This window comes from Aristolochia californica, unplaced genomic scaffold (assembly GCF_029961685.1).
Source record: "Aristolochia californica isolate CCGP_79_NKW_82.1479 unplaced genomic scaffold, dmAriCali1.0.hap1 SCAF_9, whole genome shotgun sequence".
NCBI classification, from domain to species: Eukaryota; Viridiplantae; Streptophyta; class Magnoliopsida; order Piperales; family Aristolochiaceae; genus Aristolochia; species Aristolochia californica.
Genome location: NW_027182290.1, coordinates 37588682 through 37606897, shown reverse-complemented (window position 1 = coordinate 37606897; position 18216 = coordinate 37588682). Strand labels below are relative to the sequence as shown.

Genomic DNA, 18216 nt, shown 5'->3' with positions numbered 1-18216 from the left:
TCTGTTTGCTGCTTAAAATAAGATCTCGACTATCGAAAGGGTAAACCAGGAAAGGTGTCCTGATTCACTGATCTAGCAACCTCTCCATTCTTCCCCGCGCGATGTCGAGACGAGCTTTCTGGACGTTTCATAGACCTTTCCTTTTGCTAGAACACACACGGGTTAGCTTTCTTCTTAATTGGTCAATCCATGACCAACCGTAAGTCTAAAGAAAGAGCGGACTGAGCTTCGCATTTCGCAATCTTGCCTAAAAATCTGTTTCCGAATACATCATTCTCCGCGTTAGATTGGCATCTGTCAGATTTTGCGATTGGAAGAAAACCAGTAGACGATCGTTTAAGAGAATGAAACGAAAAAGACGGTAGAGTTACGTCTGAGGATGCTCGACCCTATCTAATTCCCATAGTTTCGGAAGTCAGAAACCTGGTTTCTACCCAGAAATAGAACCCAGGAAATCAAACAGATAAAATTAAAATGCAACAAAACATGCAGGGAAGCATGTGAGAGTTGATATTGTAAATTATAAACTACTAGTTAAGGAAAAGCTAGAAGATCCAGAGAATTGCACAAATAATTTAGAAAAAGAACTTTTTGGTAAAGAGAACTGGGCAGGGTTGTTGTACCTTTCAGTTTCAGACCAATACGAGCAGGACGCATTCGTCCCTCGAAGTTTCAGTTATCAAATAGCTAAGAAATCAGAAAATGCGGCTGGGGTGCGTAATACACACCCTCAGTGCATGTTATCTCCTGAATGAAACCGGTTTCTCTGAGAATCTTCTAGACACGTGTAAAATCATGGGAGAGAACCCTGCTTCGTTCCCAGCTATAAATACCCACTTCAGGTGGACGAACAATTTGGTTCGAAGAAATCTGTTCCGCTTTTACTTGGTTATTCGTGTTTTTCTCAAAGGGAGAGAGAAGAGAGTCACTGAGATGTGTATTGTGTTTCTGTGCGACGAGGAGGAGAGGGTGTTGGGGACGCAGCAAGCGCCGGGGAGCTGCCCTTACTGCGGAGGAATTGTGCAGGCCATGGACGTGGAGAGCCAGTGGAGGTTTTGCTTCTTGCCTCTCTGTTTCAAGACCAAAAGGAAGTATTTCTGTACCATGTGTTCCCGGAGGCTCGTTGTTTATCCCTGAGGAAATGCGTTTTCCACTGTATCCCCATCATCTTGTACAGAGCAACACTTTTTATGTAATAGAAGTAGATGATTAGTCGGTTGTTGTATTGCGGTATTCGTTTGATTGCTTGTGCTGTTTATCTTATGGAAAAGCTTGTATTAACTCCATTGCTCCTTTGGAAATGAAATATCCTGAAATTTTTCCAGATGTTTATCTCTCTGTTTTACACCCAGCTTATGAATGATGGGTTGCTTTCCAGGAACTTCCGTTGAAGAGGAAAGGGATGACTCCTTTATTGAATCTGGTTCATTATGTCATACTCGTATTCGGTTTCAGACTTCTTTAAGGTGATTCATTTGAAAAAATTTGTTAGATACTGAGAAACCCTGGGTAGAGATTAGAACTCCGCAACGATTTTCCACTGTTGTTTCCATTTTTCCTCGTCTTGCAGAGACCACGGAGCTCCTTTTATGTTTGTAATTACTTGGCAAAGGTTCATTAATTTATTTCTAGTGACTTTTCCTAAAGAGGTCACTGCGCATGGTGATCGAATTTGAACTCGATGGAATTTCCTTTTTGCCTGTCAAAAGTTCTGAGAACAAGAAGGTTAGCCTCTTCCTATTCGCTTGTTCAGAGAAAAGCAAAAGGAGAAGGTGATGTGGGGCTGCCATTCTCATTAGCTCCCACATGGCTTCACGAGGTGGTCCGTCTTAAATGCGACGCACGGTGTTACTTCCTTGACATTGTTCCGGGATTTGGATTTGGTGTTTTGTAACCAGCAAACACTTGCTGTAATAAACAGAACAGCCGGGGGAAGAAGACGACGTTGTACGGTACGCCCCTGGTTTCTTCCACCGCCCAAAAGACCAAAACCGCCGTCTGTTAGCTCAGCAGGCATACGGTGAACGGCCTCACGTAGGCAGTTACATTCTTGGCGAAGATATTTTCGCCATTAACTGGTTTCTTGCTTCCGACGCCGCTTCTTTACTTTTTTTAGTTCAGAAAATTCCAATGACCGCCCGCTGTACACGTGAGACCGGTGACGATTGATTCCATTTCCAACACCTTCTTTGAGAAGAGAAGGAGACGAGGTGGAGTTACTGGAAGATTCTTTAACGACTGCGACTAATCAAATTAGATGTCTGCTTCTTAGGTTCGGCTGGCAAGACATCCTTGAAGTCAAGAACCTCGAATTTTATTTTGCAGGGTCCAGTCTTTGTGGGAGAAAAAAAGACCAACATCAAAGTCGAATTTCTGGTTTGAAGGTGATCAGAGTTCAGAATTACGGCATTGGGAAGAACAGTAGACAGGACTTAAAAACTTCCACCAAAACTCTAGAGAAAAACTGCGCTGATTAAGGGACTCCCAAGCGGCCGGATTTTGAACATCTGGCCTGAATTCACAGAGATCGTGGGACGTCAAAGCACCGCGATGCTCGCCGAAGCGACATTTACTGGAAATGGATCCTTATATTCGAGAATACATCAATCCTAGCCAGCAGTTGCAGGGTCTGTTTATTGAACGATGATGACAGCGATCAAAGGAGAAAAAGTGAGAACTGGTCAGTTGTAACGAAGCACGTATCCACTTATGTGTACTGGAGTCCAAGGGGAAATCACTGAGTTCTTGTTCGTATATGGGGCATATCTTCATAATTCACTCGTTCTATATTTTTTAAAGGATAATGGTCGAGACAAACCTGCGCCAACATATCATGTCGCGAAGGTGAGTGGGGATAAGCTTGTCCAGCCAACAAGCAAGACTGCGACAACTGACATGAGATCCGAATAAAAGGCTCTCTTTAACAACTAAAGCGTTCTTGTAGCATTTACGGAATTCTTGCTTAATTCTTGCTTTGTTGTAGATCAATCATCTGAGATTTAGCTTCTTACAGTCTCACCTCCGTAAAAATTTGAAACTTCTTTCTTCCAGGACTCGTGTGGTCATGTAATATGGATTAACACCCATATTGCTGAGTTCTATCTCCATTTGGAGGAGATTGTGATTTCCATGAACCCTACAGAGATGGGATGTGTAAAGTACAAACTCGAGACGATTTGTAAGGTCCCTTTTGCCTGGTATTGAAGGACCCACTTATCTGGTTCGTCGTTCAATCATGGTGTTCATATCTTACGAAGAAGATAAAGTGGAGCCCCGCATTGAAGACCACACAACAAGGCACGCATGCTCCGATGTTTGAGTTAGGTCGGAAGGGTTAGCTTCTGATAACAGAACAAGCAGGTCAGGCGGCAGTTCAATGATATTGAATTATTGGAAAATCAAAAGCTCCCAATGCTACAGCCTGCAAGTCTTGGACAAAATATTTCCAACTCCGTGGAAGGGCCATCGGGGGTTTCAGTTGTCACTTGGCCTCAGAGAGAGCTGATGTCAAGATGCCAAGGAGAGTTCAGAGTCAGGAAAGGGCTGGCATTGGATACTCTGAGAAAGAGAAAGCACCACTGAGAGGAAATTTCAGTTTACAGGTAGACATGTGAATGGGTCTGGAAAAGATGACTGGCGTTTTAATAGACGAGCGAAGGACACTGTGAGAAGTGAGAGGCCACCACTGCGAGGATGGGGAGCTTTGGACCAAAATCCACAGAGAGGAACCCTGTCATAATCGTACAACTGATACTGATGCATCTTCGCAGTGGGGCTGAGTAGGCGATGACGCTCAGTGATCAGACTCATGGGGGAGAATGATGATATGATGAATATAGAATTCAGATGGCGATCGTCAAGATTCGGGTAAAGTACTTTCGATTGTTGGCATTTAGCTCAACGGAGTTACTATTTCTGTAAGCTTGTCTATCTTACCCGTAGTATCAGTTAACCTTTTGCTTGTAAATGCTCCGTTTGTCCGTCTATGCGAGGGGAAGACGATGTGGACGTGTCCCAAACAACCCAGTGTCCCCCCCCCCCCCCCCCCATGTTCGCTCTACGGCTCTGTGGAGCAAGGACCTGAAGGTTATGAGAGGTTATTGGGAAGACAAACAAGTGGAGGGGAGGCATTCACGGGCCACGGCTCCCCTTTGCCTGCACTACGGGATCACATTTCGGTGGGATTCGTCAACATTTAGGCGGATGTAGACTCCGTATCAAGTCGAGTTTGCTCAAATCATTTAGCTGATTGTTTATAAATATCTATTTTATATCTAATAGTCTTGATCCTCTACCAAAATTCATTGGTGCCAGAAACCTGCTATCTATCCGTTTGATGTTGATTAATTAAAATGTGTTAATTACAAGTTATTTGAAATATATATTCAATTATATAACATATTGATTATTTACTTATTTATGAAAAGAGTGGGAGAGAGGTCACCTCTCAAAAACAAAATTGCTAATGTTTCAAGGACAAATTTCGGTATCATATTTGCAAAAACGGAAAGGAAAACAACTACCCATCTTGGCACATAAATAAATTAATTAATTAATTAAATTAAAAAAAATGGAAAGGAGATAGTCCTACTCTTATTTAAGACAAAAGGGTCACCGCCCACCTTTACATCCATCATAGAGGAAAAAAGGTTCCTCCCCTTCCACTTTCCTTTTTAAAGAATAGGGAGATGTACCCTCCCTCTATGGGTAGTTTCCAACTGAGTCGGCTTGCGATCAACTCGATTCGATTCGGTATCTCTGGAGGTTGAGCTCGAGATCAGGAATTTACTCGTTTAAATTAACGAATTGAGCTCGATCAATTCCAGGTTCAGCTCGACGACTCGTTAACGAGCTGAGTCGAGAGCGTGAGCAAGGGAACGGGAGCAAGAGCGGGGAGGGGAGGATGCTTCCTCCCCTCGCTTTCGCTTTTGTTTTCGTCGCCGCCGCCTCCGTCGCAACCGTCATCCCCAACGACACTGGCATCGTAAACCCCTTCCTCCGCGTCTTCTCGGCAGAATACCCCCACCCCCCCTTCCCTGCCCCAAGATGATTTCGCACGTGCGAGATCATAAAGTTAAAAAAATAATAAAAAATTCTTAAACTCTCCTTCATTATGGCTCATGAAGAAATTGAAAATACATTTTAGTAGAAATAAGTTTCTAGGGACTATTAGTGTCTCATGTTTTTTGTAAACATTTTTCAAAAAATTTTATTAAAAAATAATTTTCTGAGTAAGATTTTCTTGTCAAGATAGGCTAGAAAACCATATAGAAAATTTTTGAATAAATATTTGGCAGTTGATGCTATAATACTTTTAGCATGAGGCAATTTTTATTGTAATTTTGTGTTTGACTTTTTATTTGATTAAAAAATTACCAATAAGTATAGTAATATATTAGATTGATTATTAATTTTTATTTATTCCATAGAAGAGGCAATAAGAGGTCCATTTAACTTTCCTAAGAAAATTTTAAAATATTTCTTGTAAATTTCTAATAAGTCACTAATAGTAATAGGATTTTATTTTAAGTTTTTTTTGGAAATATGTATCATAGGAAAAACATTTCTAGTTTTTCCTAAAATAAAAGTTTCAACCAGGGGCTCTAAGGAGGTCATAGTAAATTTATGGCCAAATTCAAAAATTAAAAAACAAGCTATACAACATTTGGAGTAAAAAAGATTAATATTGATGCGTTGTAATCCTTTATTGAAATTCAATCCTGAACCTCCCCTATCATTATTTTTTTAAAATGTATGCATAATTTTATATATAATTTATTTGATATATATTTTATATAGAGTATTAAATGTAGGTTAAGCTCAAACTCTCGGGTAGAGCTCGAACTCGAACTCAGTTAAAATTATTAAGCTTGAGTTCGATTACAATTTTAGGTTCTAAGGCAAGGGTCGGTTCGAGCTCAAGTTCAAAATATTTAAATCAAGTTCAGCTTGAACAAGGTTCGAACTCAACTGGATTCGATGTCACCCTTATGCCCAATTTTAAGTAGAGGTCATTCCCAATTTTATGTAAAATGTATGCATAATTTTGTATATAATTTATAACATGTAGTTTTTGAAAAGTTTTAAATGTATGTTGAAGCTCGAACTCGGCTCGAACTCGGTTAAAATTATTAAGTTCGAGCTCGATAATAATTTTAGGACTCGAACATAGGTAAGTTCAGGCTCGGCTCGGCTCGGCTCAATGCCACCCCTACCTCCCTCCTCTTTTATTTATATTTTAAAATAATAAGTATCTTAAAATATGAGGACTTGTTTACCCCTAAACTTCGTGGAATTCACTAATCATATTTAAAATATGATTGTAATGAAAAATAAAATATGTAGCCACTCACAATTGGAGATACAACACCTAAGAAGGCCTTATTTAAGATTAGTATTTAATATATGACTATATGTGTCTAATTAGGGTTAACCAGCTCAATGGATTTCGTTAATTGTATTGATAATTACAACATCTAGTCGACCAATTGCCAAGTTTAGTTGTTCAGGTAAACCTATTTAGCAACTAGTTTTGTTAATTTTAACAGAACCCAACAACCAATTGCCAAGATGTGTTTTTTCTACATAAATAAGTCACATTCAATCATCCCATATTTTGAATGAGATCAGTGTTTCTTGTTCTAATGGTGGGACTTGACAAAAGTTTGTTCTCGAGTCTTTAGAGCTCAACACTTGCCAAAACCAACAATCAGATTTCTCATTCGTTATCTCAAAATAATGCATACTAGTACTCGACCAAACCTTTCGAGGAAGTGGAAGTGGTCGTAGAGGGAGAGGTGCAAATCGTGGTACAGAAGGTCGCAATTCAAGCTAAGGGAGTGACAAAACCTTCTACTCATACTGGTTTGGTTCAGGTCCAATTCTTCTTCCTGTGCCATGTCTTGTTTCTAGGGATACTGCTTCACGTTAGGAGGAGCCTGTTGTCAAACTCGTCCTCTCAGCCAGCGCCAGTGTTGGTTCCTTCGACTACATCATTGTAAGTACTTCTTCTATTTATACTGATCTTTATCTTCCTGTTTCTTTGCGTCCAGGTCTACCAAGTTATCCTTAATTTGAGTACATTTTGATTTTTAAGGAATTGAAATATGCTCGTTAGGTTTATACAATAAAATATAATTCTAAAGGGGCAATCCATAGTGGATTATGTTGAAAGGTAGATCATCGTCTTGATTCAGTATGTTGTCTTAATTTCTATCATTGTTGATCAAAATTTCAATTTGGTGTTAAAAAAGTCTTCAAGAAAGGGTTTATTGCATAAACCTACCAAAAGCCTTGGATTTTAGGGTTTAGTGAGACAAAGCAGTCGAGTCGCCACAGGAAGAAAAATAAATCTATTTCATGAGCTTTTTTAACTAAAGAACTACATTATTAATTGCAACAAAGCTTTCTGACTGTAAAACTTTAAACAGAGAAGAGTTTTAGACCTCAGATGTACTCCGATCTGAATTTATTGTAGGAGAGAAGTGGAGAAGATACGAAACAGGAGATAATTAGCTAAAGCAGAAAAACCTGAACAGCACTGATGACTTTTCTCATTCAAGGCTGCAGTCCACAGCATTAACCGATCGAGAGAAGGCTAGAACATCGTCTGGATTTTCCGTCTTCTCCTCCTTTCCTTCCCGTCGAGGACTTTTCACTCCTTTCGACGAGATCGCGTCGCGGAGTAAAATCTTAAGCGCCGAGTCCATCTTGGACTGCTCGAGGCCAGACGCAGTTTCTTCCTTACTGCTTCTCTCATCATTTTTTCCTTCCTTCCCTTCCATTTCTTCCGGTCTCAGTTTTTACTTCTCCAGTGCGCTTTCGCAACCTGCTCCTCTTTCTTGTTGATCCACTGGAAAATGTTTTCGGACACTAGAGCAACTCGAAGAAAGCTGGAAATGGAATTTCGCCTACACGTGTCCTGCAACTTTTACAGGCACGTCTATGAGCAATAATACCTGTCCCTTTGCTTTTTTGTTTTTTATAAGACACTTGCGTGTTACACTGTTTTACATTTTTTGTCATTTGACACTCGTTGATTGAGTTTATTTACAAAACACATTTTGCCTATTCCAAGTATCTGGAATTGTTAGAACACCTGTCAAAAACGCAAAACAACTATTCCATGAAAAGAATCACAGAAACCACCATGAAACGAAATCAAAATACTTGGTAGTAGAAGATAATGAACTGTTTCACTTAATATCCGAACGTACGCAAAGATTTTCAAAGTAATAAAAAACACGGCACAAAACTTCTAACTGCAAAAAGTTTGTCTGTGATCAAATAAAGACTTAACGAAAAGAGGAAGCACAAAAGGAATGCTAAATCAAAATACAAGCAAAAACCTAGTTCATCCTTCGGATCAGTTCATTTATGTAGTTCTCTCTGTTTCCTGCATCCCCTCCTTCTACATAATGGTTTCTCTTCTTCTTCAACCCCCCAAGTGGAGCCTTAAGCTGGAAGGGCCATAGGAAGTTATTGGCTTCCCTGAAATGTGACCCAACAGTCAAGATCTCATGCACCAGATCTTCAATACAGATAATACCATGTTTCCCCAGTCCCTACACAACAAATAAAACGCCTCAGCAAGTGAAACCACAAACAGGATGTGCATCATATATAGCAATATAATACGTTTCACCCATAATTTAGATAATCTTACTTGTTCGATAATAGAATTATCTGTTAAGGCTATTCTTTGTTGCTTAAGCTTCCCAAAACCCCTCTTGTAAATCAACTCTCGAACACTCTTCAAATTTGGGTACCTGGTAATAACCACAAAATAACAAATGAGAATACTCTCTTGATGACCACAACTGCATTACAAGAACTGACTATTTAACAATGTAATCCTTTTCGCTTACCCGTAAGTCACGTATGGCTCGACTCTGTGAAGCATATTCAAGGTGGCCTTGTTCACCTTCAGGAATACGCCATTAAAAATCTGTGAAAGAATAACCAAGTCATCAGAAACAGATATAACAGAAATCAAAGAACAAACAACAAGAGGCTCATTAACCTACCTGACGAAGTCTCAGTAGCTGCAGAATTTTTCGTGTCTTTGGATGCATAGCATTGATACTAGAAGGAGACAAAAAAAAAAAAAAAAAAAACACAGAAGAATGTGAAAAAGCTTGCTATAATGGACACAAAGGAAAACATTGATAATTTACCCACAGATGGTAGCTTCTTACTGGATCTATGAGCCAAATATAATCTTCCATTAAATCCAGACAGGTAATACTGAATTCAAAATCATACAAACAGATTAACAAAAGGTGTTCCTACCCCCTTATCCTAATAATGAATAGCAATTTGGCCTCAGGATCGACATAGAAACCCCCCTTCAACTTCGCCTCTCTTTTCAAGCAGATAAGCTCCCTTTCCTGAGATTACCAAACGTTCAACATATTAAGACCATAGAAAACATAGAGGAAGCACATACTCTATCACACAAATACAACTAAAACAATTGTCACCTGCTCTTCATACTCCTTTGCATACGACTTGGCGCGAGTAACTATCAGTTTCTTTTTCTCGACTGATTTTTTCTTTTGAGCCACTAGCTCCTGCTTCTTTGCAGCAGCCCATTCTTCTGCCCGCTTCCTCTTCTTAAGAACCGATTCAGGAACCACAACTTCACCCATTTTCTTAGCTGTAGTTCTGAATAAATAATTATGATGAGATGCAATAAGAATGCAATGAAATTCCAATTTCAAAAACCACAATATTCATGTGAAAAAAGTTTCACATCTACTATATCTGGCAATAATAAACAATAGGGGGCATACAAAACTTATAAACTTCGTACACCCAAACTTTTGGCTAATTGACATACTAAAGCTAAGTTGAAACAGCCCCCCAAAACCACATCTACTCCTAGACTCAAAAAATAAAGAAAACATAAAAAAAACACAACAATGAAAACTAATACATTCCTACATATTCATTTACTATTGCCACAGTAAATCATGACTCCTGGAAAGATCCAAATAAACTAAAACCAACTAACTCTGTCCACAAGTTCCAATTTTCATGCATTTTCAGTGCAACATGAACAAAACTCGTTTTCATCAAAGAACCATAAAAGCTACAAATAGTTCCTCACTCATTTACATCCCTGAGAATACTACAGTCAGAACCATCCTCATGTTTATTTGAAAAGAAACCGAAAAAAGAATTTTCAAAATCTTGGCGACCGGCGGTTATGCAGCAAATACACCTACCCACCCAAAAATACAAAATTCCATTTGCAAATCTGCCTCATAGCGATTTCAACAACTAAAAGAACATTTATGATAAGCATCCATTAAATATGGAATTTTACATCTAAGCACATGGGTATCTCTATAAATAGCAGACATTAGGTTTTACATTATAACCAGTAATTCCTTTCGTTAAACTTCTGTATTTCTATAATGAAAATGAGATCAAGAACAAAATAAACAAGAGAAGGACGTGATGGACATTGAACTATTTCACGGTTAGACATGAGATACAAAGTTCAAGACATGAAATAAATATATTCAAATCCTAAAGAAACCACAGACTAGCTTTCTGTGCAAGAGTTCAACATCCTTCATTTGGAATTCGATTCAAAAAACCATCTTTTGACCACAACTTATTGCTAAATATCAGGCAGAATAACAACGAAACCAGAGGGGAATAAACAACATGTTTTATTAACCACGTCACCGGGGATGAAAAAACACGAATCGCACAGCAACAGTAAAACAAACACAATAATGGCAGGCAAACAGCGAAGATACAAGCCTCAAACTCCTCAAGGGAATGGAACTCGATCAACTCATGTAAAGACCCCCGATGTAGGTGAAAGAAAAAATGAAATGAGTATATTGACAAACGCCAGGGCGGGGGGTGTTTGAGCTCACCTTGAACCCTCTTGCTTCAGCAGGCACAAAGAGAAAGAACCCTAACAGAGGTGAAGAAGATTTAAAAAGAGAAGGGGAACGGTCGAGATTAGATCTTTATGTAACGGTCGAGATTATGCGCGAGACATTTGCTAGCATGAAAAGAGCGCAGCGAGAACGCAGCACGGATCGGTTAGACGATGACGACTAACCCACCCCGACCCGAATTTGGAACCGACTCGGTTTCTTAAAAACCCAGGTCGGATCGGCAAATCTACCAGAGGGGGGGTTAGTGCACGTGACTCAGGACATGATCTTCGTGTGCATTATGCAGTTCATATCCTGATGTCGTTAGGGAGTGCCAAAATTCATGTCATGTACATGAACATACATACTCAAGAGTTCATGTCTCAAGAGTAAACAGCGGAAAGTGTTTTCCGCCCGATTTTGAGAATCATCTACATGACTCTCGTGCGGGCTCTCTCTGGCTCGGACTGTCTCGCTCATTTCTCCTCATTTCCTTCCCGCAACCCCTTTGTCGTCTCCCTGAAGCCCGAGCTCTCTACTCCCTCTCTCGTCTCTGTCATCCCTCTCCGGTCTTCCTCTCTACTGCCTCTATCTCTCACTGCGAACGTCCTTCTCCTTCTCGGACTCGCTCTCCCTCTGAACCTCCCGCTCGCTTCTCCCTCTCTTTTATCTCTCTGTCTCTTCTCCCTCTCTCTTATCTCTCTGTCTCTTCTCCCTCTCTTCTTCCTTTCGGCATCTCACTCCCTTCTCCCTCACGCTATTATTTTTTCCCCCAAAAAACCTTCCAATTTCTTACGATTTCCCCTGTTTCAGTTTTGGTTTTCTTCGATTTTGACATTTGGGTTTCGATTTCTTAATTCCTACTTTGATTCGGCATCGATTTCCCCATTCGGCTTTGATTTCAGCCATCAACTTCGGTTTAACAGTCATCCTCCTCTCCTCTCCCTCTCAACCTCCGTCGCAGAGCACGGGAGGTCGAGCATCTGTTACAGAGCTTCTCGGCCTCCCTCTCTTCTCCCTCTCTGCGTACCATCGGAGCGCCACCTCTATCGGCGTTGCTCGCCGCCGTCGCCGTTGCCCGCTGGCTCGCCCCTGAGGAAGACAACGATAGTTTTTCGCCCCTGAGGAAGACGACGATAGTTTAAAACTATCGTCATCAAAATCATTAATTTATAAAATAATTATTTTATTTATTTAATACATTTATTTTATAATTACTATATTAAAATAGTGATTTAATAGTCATAATTAAAATATTTTTAAAATAACTATTTGATAAATTATTTTGGCATAATTATTCGATTGCTATAGTTAATTAAACCAATGGTTTTAAGTTTTGTGATAATATATTATTAATTAATAATACATAAAATATATTATGTACAAATATATAGTGTATTAAATTTATAATTAGATCAATTTTTTCTCTTAAATTATTCATTTTTAGGTTAAAGTATATCATATATTATTAATAAATTAATAACTCAACTTATTACTTTCATTTTTTTATTTATAACGTTATTTATATATTATTTGTAATTAATCATGTGCGTATTTCATTGGCTCATGTAATTATCATATTAATGCATAATAAAATATCTAATTCAATTAATAAATATATTAATATATTTAATTATATATTAAATAATTTATTCGTGTAGTAATAATGGTTATTTTACTTAATTTTGGGTTTAAAGATTATATTATAATTAAGTGTACTGTAAAGATTTAGAGATTCTCTTGTTTTTTATGTTTTTCTCATGTTGGGGCACTAACACTGGAAACTGTTTTCCAGTGCACATGAAGTCGTCAACACTAACACCAAGTGCGAAGATGATCTTCATGTACATGACTGACATGATCTTCATGTTGGACATGAACTCGATCAACTCATGTAAAGACCCCCGATGTAGGTGAAAGAAAAAATGAAATGAGTATATTGACAGACGCCAGGGCGGGGGTGTTTGAGCTCACCTTGAACCCTCTTGCTTCAGCAGGCACAAAGAGAAAGAACCCTAACAGAGGTGAAGAAGATTTAAAAAGAGAAGGGGAACGGTCGAGATTAGATCTTTATGTAACGGTCAAGATTATGCGCTAGACATTTGCTAGCATGAATCGAGCGCAGCGAGAACGCAGCACGGATCGGTTAGATGATGACGACTAACTAACCCCGACCCGAATTTGGAACCGACTCGATTTCTTAAAAATCCGGGTTGGATCGGCAAATCTACGAGAGGTAATGAAGATGGAATGGACATGGGATAAGCGGGTAGAGGAGGAGAATTTTAGAAGAGAGGAAGGGTTCTCTAGACCTTGGATTTAGGAAATTATTACTTGCACACGTAGTAGAAGTGGATGCTTGATTTGCTTTGAAGTAATCTCGTTTATTATCAAAGAGATAGCTATTAAGGGGGGGTTAGTCAACATGACTCAGGACATGATCTTCATGCGCATTACTCAAGTCATGTCCTGATGTCGTTAGGGAGCACCAAACTTCATGTCATGTACATGATCATCCATGACTCAGGAGTTCATGTCCCAAAAGTAAACAGCGGAAAGTGTTTTTCGCCCGATTTTGAGAATCATGTACATGACTCACGCGCGGGGCTTTCTCTGGCGCACACCGTCTCGCTCCCGCACCCCTCTCTCGTTCCCGCAGCCCCTCTCTAGTCTCCCTAAACCATGAGCTCTCTGCTCCCTCTCTCATCTCTAGTCTCCCTCTCTACGGCCTCTCCCTCTCGACCTTCGATGTAGAGTACGAGAAACCGAGAGGCTTTGCGATGGAGGTCGAGAGGGAGAGGGAGGGAGGCCTTCCTCCCTCGGCGACGACTTCTCTTCTCTCTCGGCGTTCCTCTCTTCTCCCACCCCCCCCCCCCCCCCCCCCCCCCCCATCAGCTATCTCCCTTTCAACCTCTGTGGCAAAGCACGAGAGGTTGAGCATCTATTGCAGAGCTTCTCGGCCTCCCTCCCTTCTCCCTATCGGCGTACCATCGGAGCGCCGCCTCTATCGGCGTTGCCCGTCGCCGTCGTTGTTGCCCGCTGGCTCGCCGTTGAGGAAGACGACGATGGTTTAGTTTTTCCTAAGTTTGGAAAAATTAAACTATCATCATGAAAATCATTAATTTATAATTTTTATTTATAAAATAATTATTTATATTTATTTTATAATTACTATATTAAACTAGTGATTTAATAGTCATAATTAAAATATTTTTAAAATAAAATATTTGATAAATTATTTTGGCATAATTATCTAATTGTTATAGTTAATTAAACCAATGGTTTTAAATTTTGTGATAATATATTATTAATTAATAATACGTAAAATATATTATGTACAAATATATAGTGTGTTAAAGTTATGATTAGATCAATTTTTTCTCTTAAATTATTTATTTTTAGGTTAAAGTATATCATATGTTATTAATAAATTAATAATTCAACGTATTACTTTCGTTTTTGCTATTTATAACGTTATTTATTTATTATTTGTAATTAATCATGTGCATATTTCATTGGCTCATGTAATTACCATATTAATGCATAATAAAATATCTAATTCAATTAATACATATATTAATATATTTAATTATACATTAAATAACTTATTCATGTAGTAATAATGGTTGTTTTACCTAATTTGGGGTTTAAGGATTATGTTGTGATTAAGTGTACTGTAAGGGTTTAGGGATTCTCTTATTTTTTATGTTTTTCTTATGTTGGGGCACTAACACTGGAAACTATTTTCCAGTGCACATGAAGTCGTCAACACTAACACCAAGTGCGAAGATGATCTTCATGTACATGACTGACATGATCTTCATGTACATGACTGACATGATCTTCATGTTGGACATGAACTTGAACTTCAAAAATCACCCCCCACCCCCAAGTCCACAAAAAGTGCACTTCATATTTTAACTTGGACTAGAAGAGGAATTAAAGTTGGAATCACTTCCACTTCTTCACGTACCTCGACCATATGTTTTACCACCTCTTTCTTCGCCCCTTCCTTGGGTGTACAAAACAGATTTTTCAATTTAGGGGGGGGGGGGGGGGGGGGGGGGGGGGAGTTCATGTCCCAAGAGTAAACGGCGGAAAGTGCTTTCCGCCCGATTTTGAGAATCATATACATGACTCACGCGCGGGGCTGTCTCTGCCGCACACCCTCTCTGCCATTTTATTCCCGCAGCCCTCTCTCGTTCTCTACTCCCTCTCTTGTCTCCACCGTCCCTCTCCGGTCTCCCTCTCTACGACGTCCATCTTGCTGCAAACGCCCTTTCGGCGTCCTTCTCTCCATCTCAGACTCGCTCTCCCTCTGAATCTCCTGCTCGATTTTGACATTTGGGCTTCAATTTTTTTAATTTCTACTTCAATTCGTCATCAATTTCCCCATTCGGCTTTGATTTCAGCCTTCGGCTTCGGTTTAACAGCCATGCTCCCTCTCCTCTACCTCTCGACCTCCGTTGCAGAGCACGGGAGGTGTAGCATCTGTTGCAGAGCTTCTCGGCCTCCCTCTCTTCTCCCTCTCGGCATACCGTCGGAGCACCGCCTCTGTCAGCGTTGCCCGCCGCCGTTGTCGTTGCCACCTAGCCCGTCGTCGTTGCTCGCTGGCTCGCCGCTGAGGAAGACGACGATGGTTTAATTTTTTCTAAGTTAGGAAAAATTAAACTATCTTCATAAAAATCATTAATTTATAATTTTTATTTATAAAATATTTTTTATTTATTTTAAAATTACTATATTAAAATAGTGATTTAATAGTCATAATTAAAATATTTTTAAAATAAATATTTGATAAATTATTTTGGCATAATTATCCTATTGCTATAGTTAATTAAACTAATGGTTTTAAATTTTGTGATAATATATTATTAATCAATAATACATAAAATATATTATGTACAAATATATAGTGTGTTAAAATTATGATTAGATCAATTTTTTCTCTTAAATTATTCATTTTTAGGTTAAAGTATATCATATGTTATTGATAAATTAATAACTCAACGTATTACTTTCGTTTTTGTTATTTATAACGTTATTTATTTGTTATTTGTAATTAATCATGTATGTATTTCATTGGCTCATGTAATTACCATATTAATGCACAATAAAATATCTAATTCAATTAATAAATATATTAATATATTTAATTATACATTAAATAACTTATTCGTGTAATAATAATGGTTGTTTTACCTAATTTGGGGTTTATAGATTATGTTGTAATTAAGTGCACTGTAAAGGTTTAGAGATTCTCTTGTTTTTAAGTTTTTCTCATGTTGGGGCACTAACACTGGAAACTGTTTTCCAGTGCACATAAAGTCGTCAACACTAACACCAAGTGCGAAGATGATATTCATGTACATGAGTGACATGATCTTCATGTTGGATGAACTTGAACTTGAAAAATCCATTTGGGGGACTACCCCTTATTTATTTTGCGAGGAAAGTGCTTTGGCGGGTACCCTTAACAATGTTGCACATACATAAATAAAGGAGGATTTGGAAGAGGAGCTCAATACCTGAGTCTTTGCAACCTCTAAATACGGTTTCACATGTGCAAGAACTATTTCTAAAATAATCTCTTCTCTTTGCTTGGCTTGGGTGCCAATGTCGGTTGAATACGATTTGAGCTACAATCTACTCTTGAAGTAAGCCACACAACCTAGCAAAGCACTCATGAAGGGTGCCTTCATGCTTTGTTCTAGATAATTTCTTAAATAAATCCTAAATGTTTTAATCCATCAAAACTAGGGTATAATTGTGAACATGTATCTAAAATATCCTTGGAGTTGTTTGTTACCACCTCTTCAATACTATTGATAAACCCACTTAATATCACGATGTCTTCTTCATGCATAGGTGGCTGACTTAGAAGGCCAACAAGGTCTCTAGTGAATAAAATATGTTTAACGGATTGCAAACATGACACATAGTTACTTAGGCCCTTGAGAGTAATTGTCTTGATTCTCAAGAAATCATGTTTACCAAAATCAGAGGGGGATGAGTGACTTGAGAAATCAGCCATGTTGGAACAACTTTTAATGCTGGAAATCTAATTCAAACACGGTTTTTGAAATTTCGAGGACTTTCTTGAAAACAAATTGATCAAAGACACACTACCGATGGCTGAAATTGAAGAAACAAATTACACAAATTAGCTAGTAAAGAGAAAAATTATCCAACATACTTAGACTCAAATTTTAGTGGAAAACAAAAATATGTTGTTGGACTATATGGTAACTTCATATGTCAATTACTCATAGATTAATACCTCAATTTATCATTCAAAACACAAGACAAAACATGTAATAGAAGGGGAGACAAAAATGTTATACATAGAGGCCATGAGGCAACTCAAAAAAAATGAAATTTGATATATAAATTCCAGCACTTAAACCACAACTTAATTCTGGAAAAAAATTGAGTATTAGACCATTAAATCACACCATCCTTGAGACCAAATTTATCCAACCATGAAAAATGAATCTTTTACATAAACCCTTCAAACCCTAATATAGGATTTCATCAACTTGAAGAGTTAACACAACTCTAATCATTGGTAGTTTGGAACTGAAATTTTCAGGACTATTTTGAAATTAGAAAACTTAATTTTTTGCATAGAACTTGTAGCTAAAAATTCACATATAATCAACTTGCTCAAAACACAAAAAAACAACCATGTTTGGATCATGAGGAACTCAATTTTTGGAGGAAGCATACATGGGTCTTAAAACAAAATTTTGCATAATGAAAACATGAATTAAGATAGTTTAAGACATATATTGAAAGTTGTGATGCACTTATCTGAAGAGACCTTGCTGGAATTTTTGAAAAACAACACATTTTCCTTTAAAAAAGTTTTACTCCTTCAAAACTCAAACGATTTTGAGACAATTTTAAATCACAACCCTAGACTCTTTGCTCTGATAGCATGTTAGATTCTAGGGATTCATGATTAGAGAGCTTAAGGTTTGTAAGGAGAAGGTGGAAGAAGAAGAGAAGAGAGAAAAAGTGAAAACTCGAGTAGGAGAGCAAAAGAGAGTTGACAGAAAACTAGGGTTGAGAGCGGGTCCCTTTGCACTCCCCCCTTACTCTTTTATTTATATATTTGAGGGCATAAAAACCAAGTATAAGTGTAGTAAAGGGATTTAAAAGTTTAACATGTTTATATCTCCATGCCACCCACTCTCTAAATTACATAAAGCATCGTTATCTTCTCTAACACCGCACTAGATCTTCGAATAAAATCGACCTGAACGTGACGACTTGCCTCAATTCCAGTGGATTCGGTTGGGATCCGACAACA

General features: G+C 38.4%; 2 protein-coding genes across 2 annotated transcripts; one reads left to right on the top strand and one right to left on the bottom strand.

The window, feature by feature from the left end:
- Window positions 1–871: 871 nt before the first annotated feature.
- On the top strand, window positions 872–1332 carry LOC137942125 (uncharacterized). Its single transcript, XM_068787811.1, has one exon. The coding sequence runs from the start codon at window positions 934–936 to the stop codon at window positions 1135–1137; it is 204 nt and encodes a 67-aa protein (XP_068643912.1). The 5' UTR covers window positions 872–933; the 3' UTR covers window positions 1138–1332.
- A 6818-nt stretch (window positions 1333–8150) lies between these two features.
- LOC137941083 (large ribosomal subunit protein uL30w) lies at window positions 8151–10926 on the bottom strand. Its single transcript, XM_068786335.1, has 7 exons — window positions 10896–10926; window positions 9483–9666; window positions 9292–9389; window positions 9027–9084; window positions 8868–8947; window positions 8666–8768; window positions 8151–8564 (listed from the first exon to the last, which is right to left on the bottom strand). Exons 2-7 carry the CDS (start codon window positions 9648–9650, stop codon window positions 8349–8351), a joined length of 723 nt encoding a protein of 240 aa, XP_068642436.1. The 5' UTR covers window positions 9651–9666; window positions 10896–10926; the 3' UTR covers window positions 8151–8348.
- Window positions 10927–18216: the final 7290 nt, after the last annotated feature.

What these genes read in the sequence shown, in the direction of transcription:
- LOC137942125 (XM_068787811.1), top strand. Translation starts at nt 934, where the DNA reads ATGTGTATTGTGTTTCTGTGCGACGAGGAGGAGAGGGTGTTGGGGACG.
- LOC137941083 (XM_068786335.1), bottom strand. Translation starts at nt 9,650, where the DNA reads ATGGGTGAAGTTGTGGTTCCTGAATCGGTTCTTAAGAAGAGGAAGCGG. An exon ending in CAAAGGAGTATGAAGAGCAG is followed by an intron (nt 9,390 to 9,482) that starts GTGACAATTGTT and finishes TGGTAATCTCAG; the next exon opens with GAAAGGGAGCTTATCTGCTT. An exon ending in ATAATTCTATTATCGAACAA is followed by an intron (nt 8,565 to 8,665) that starts GTAAGATTATCT and finishes TTTGTTGTGTAG; the next exon opens with GGACTGGGGAAACATGGTAT.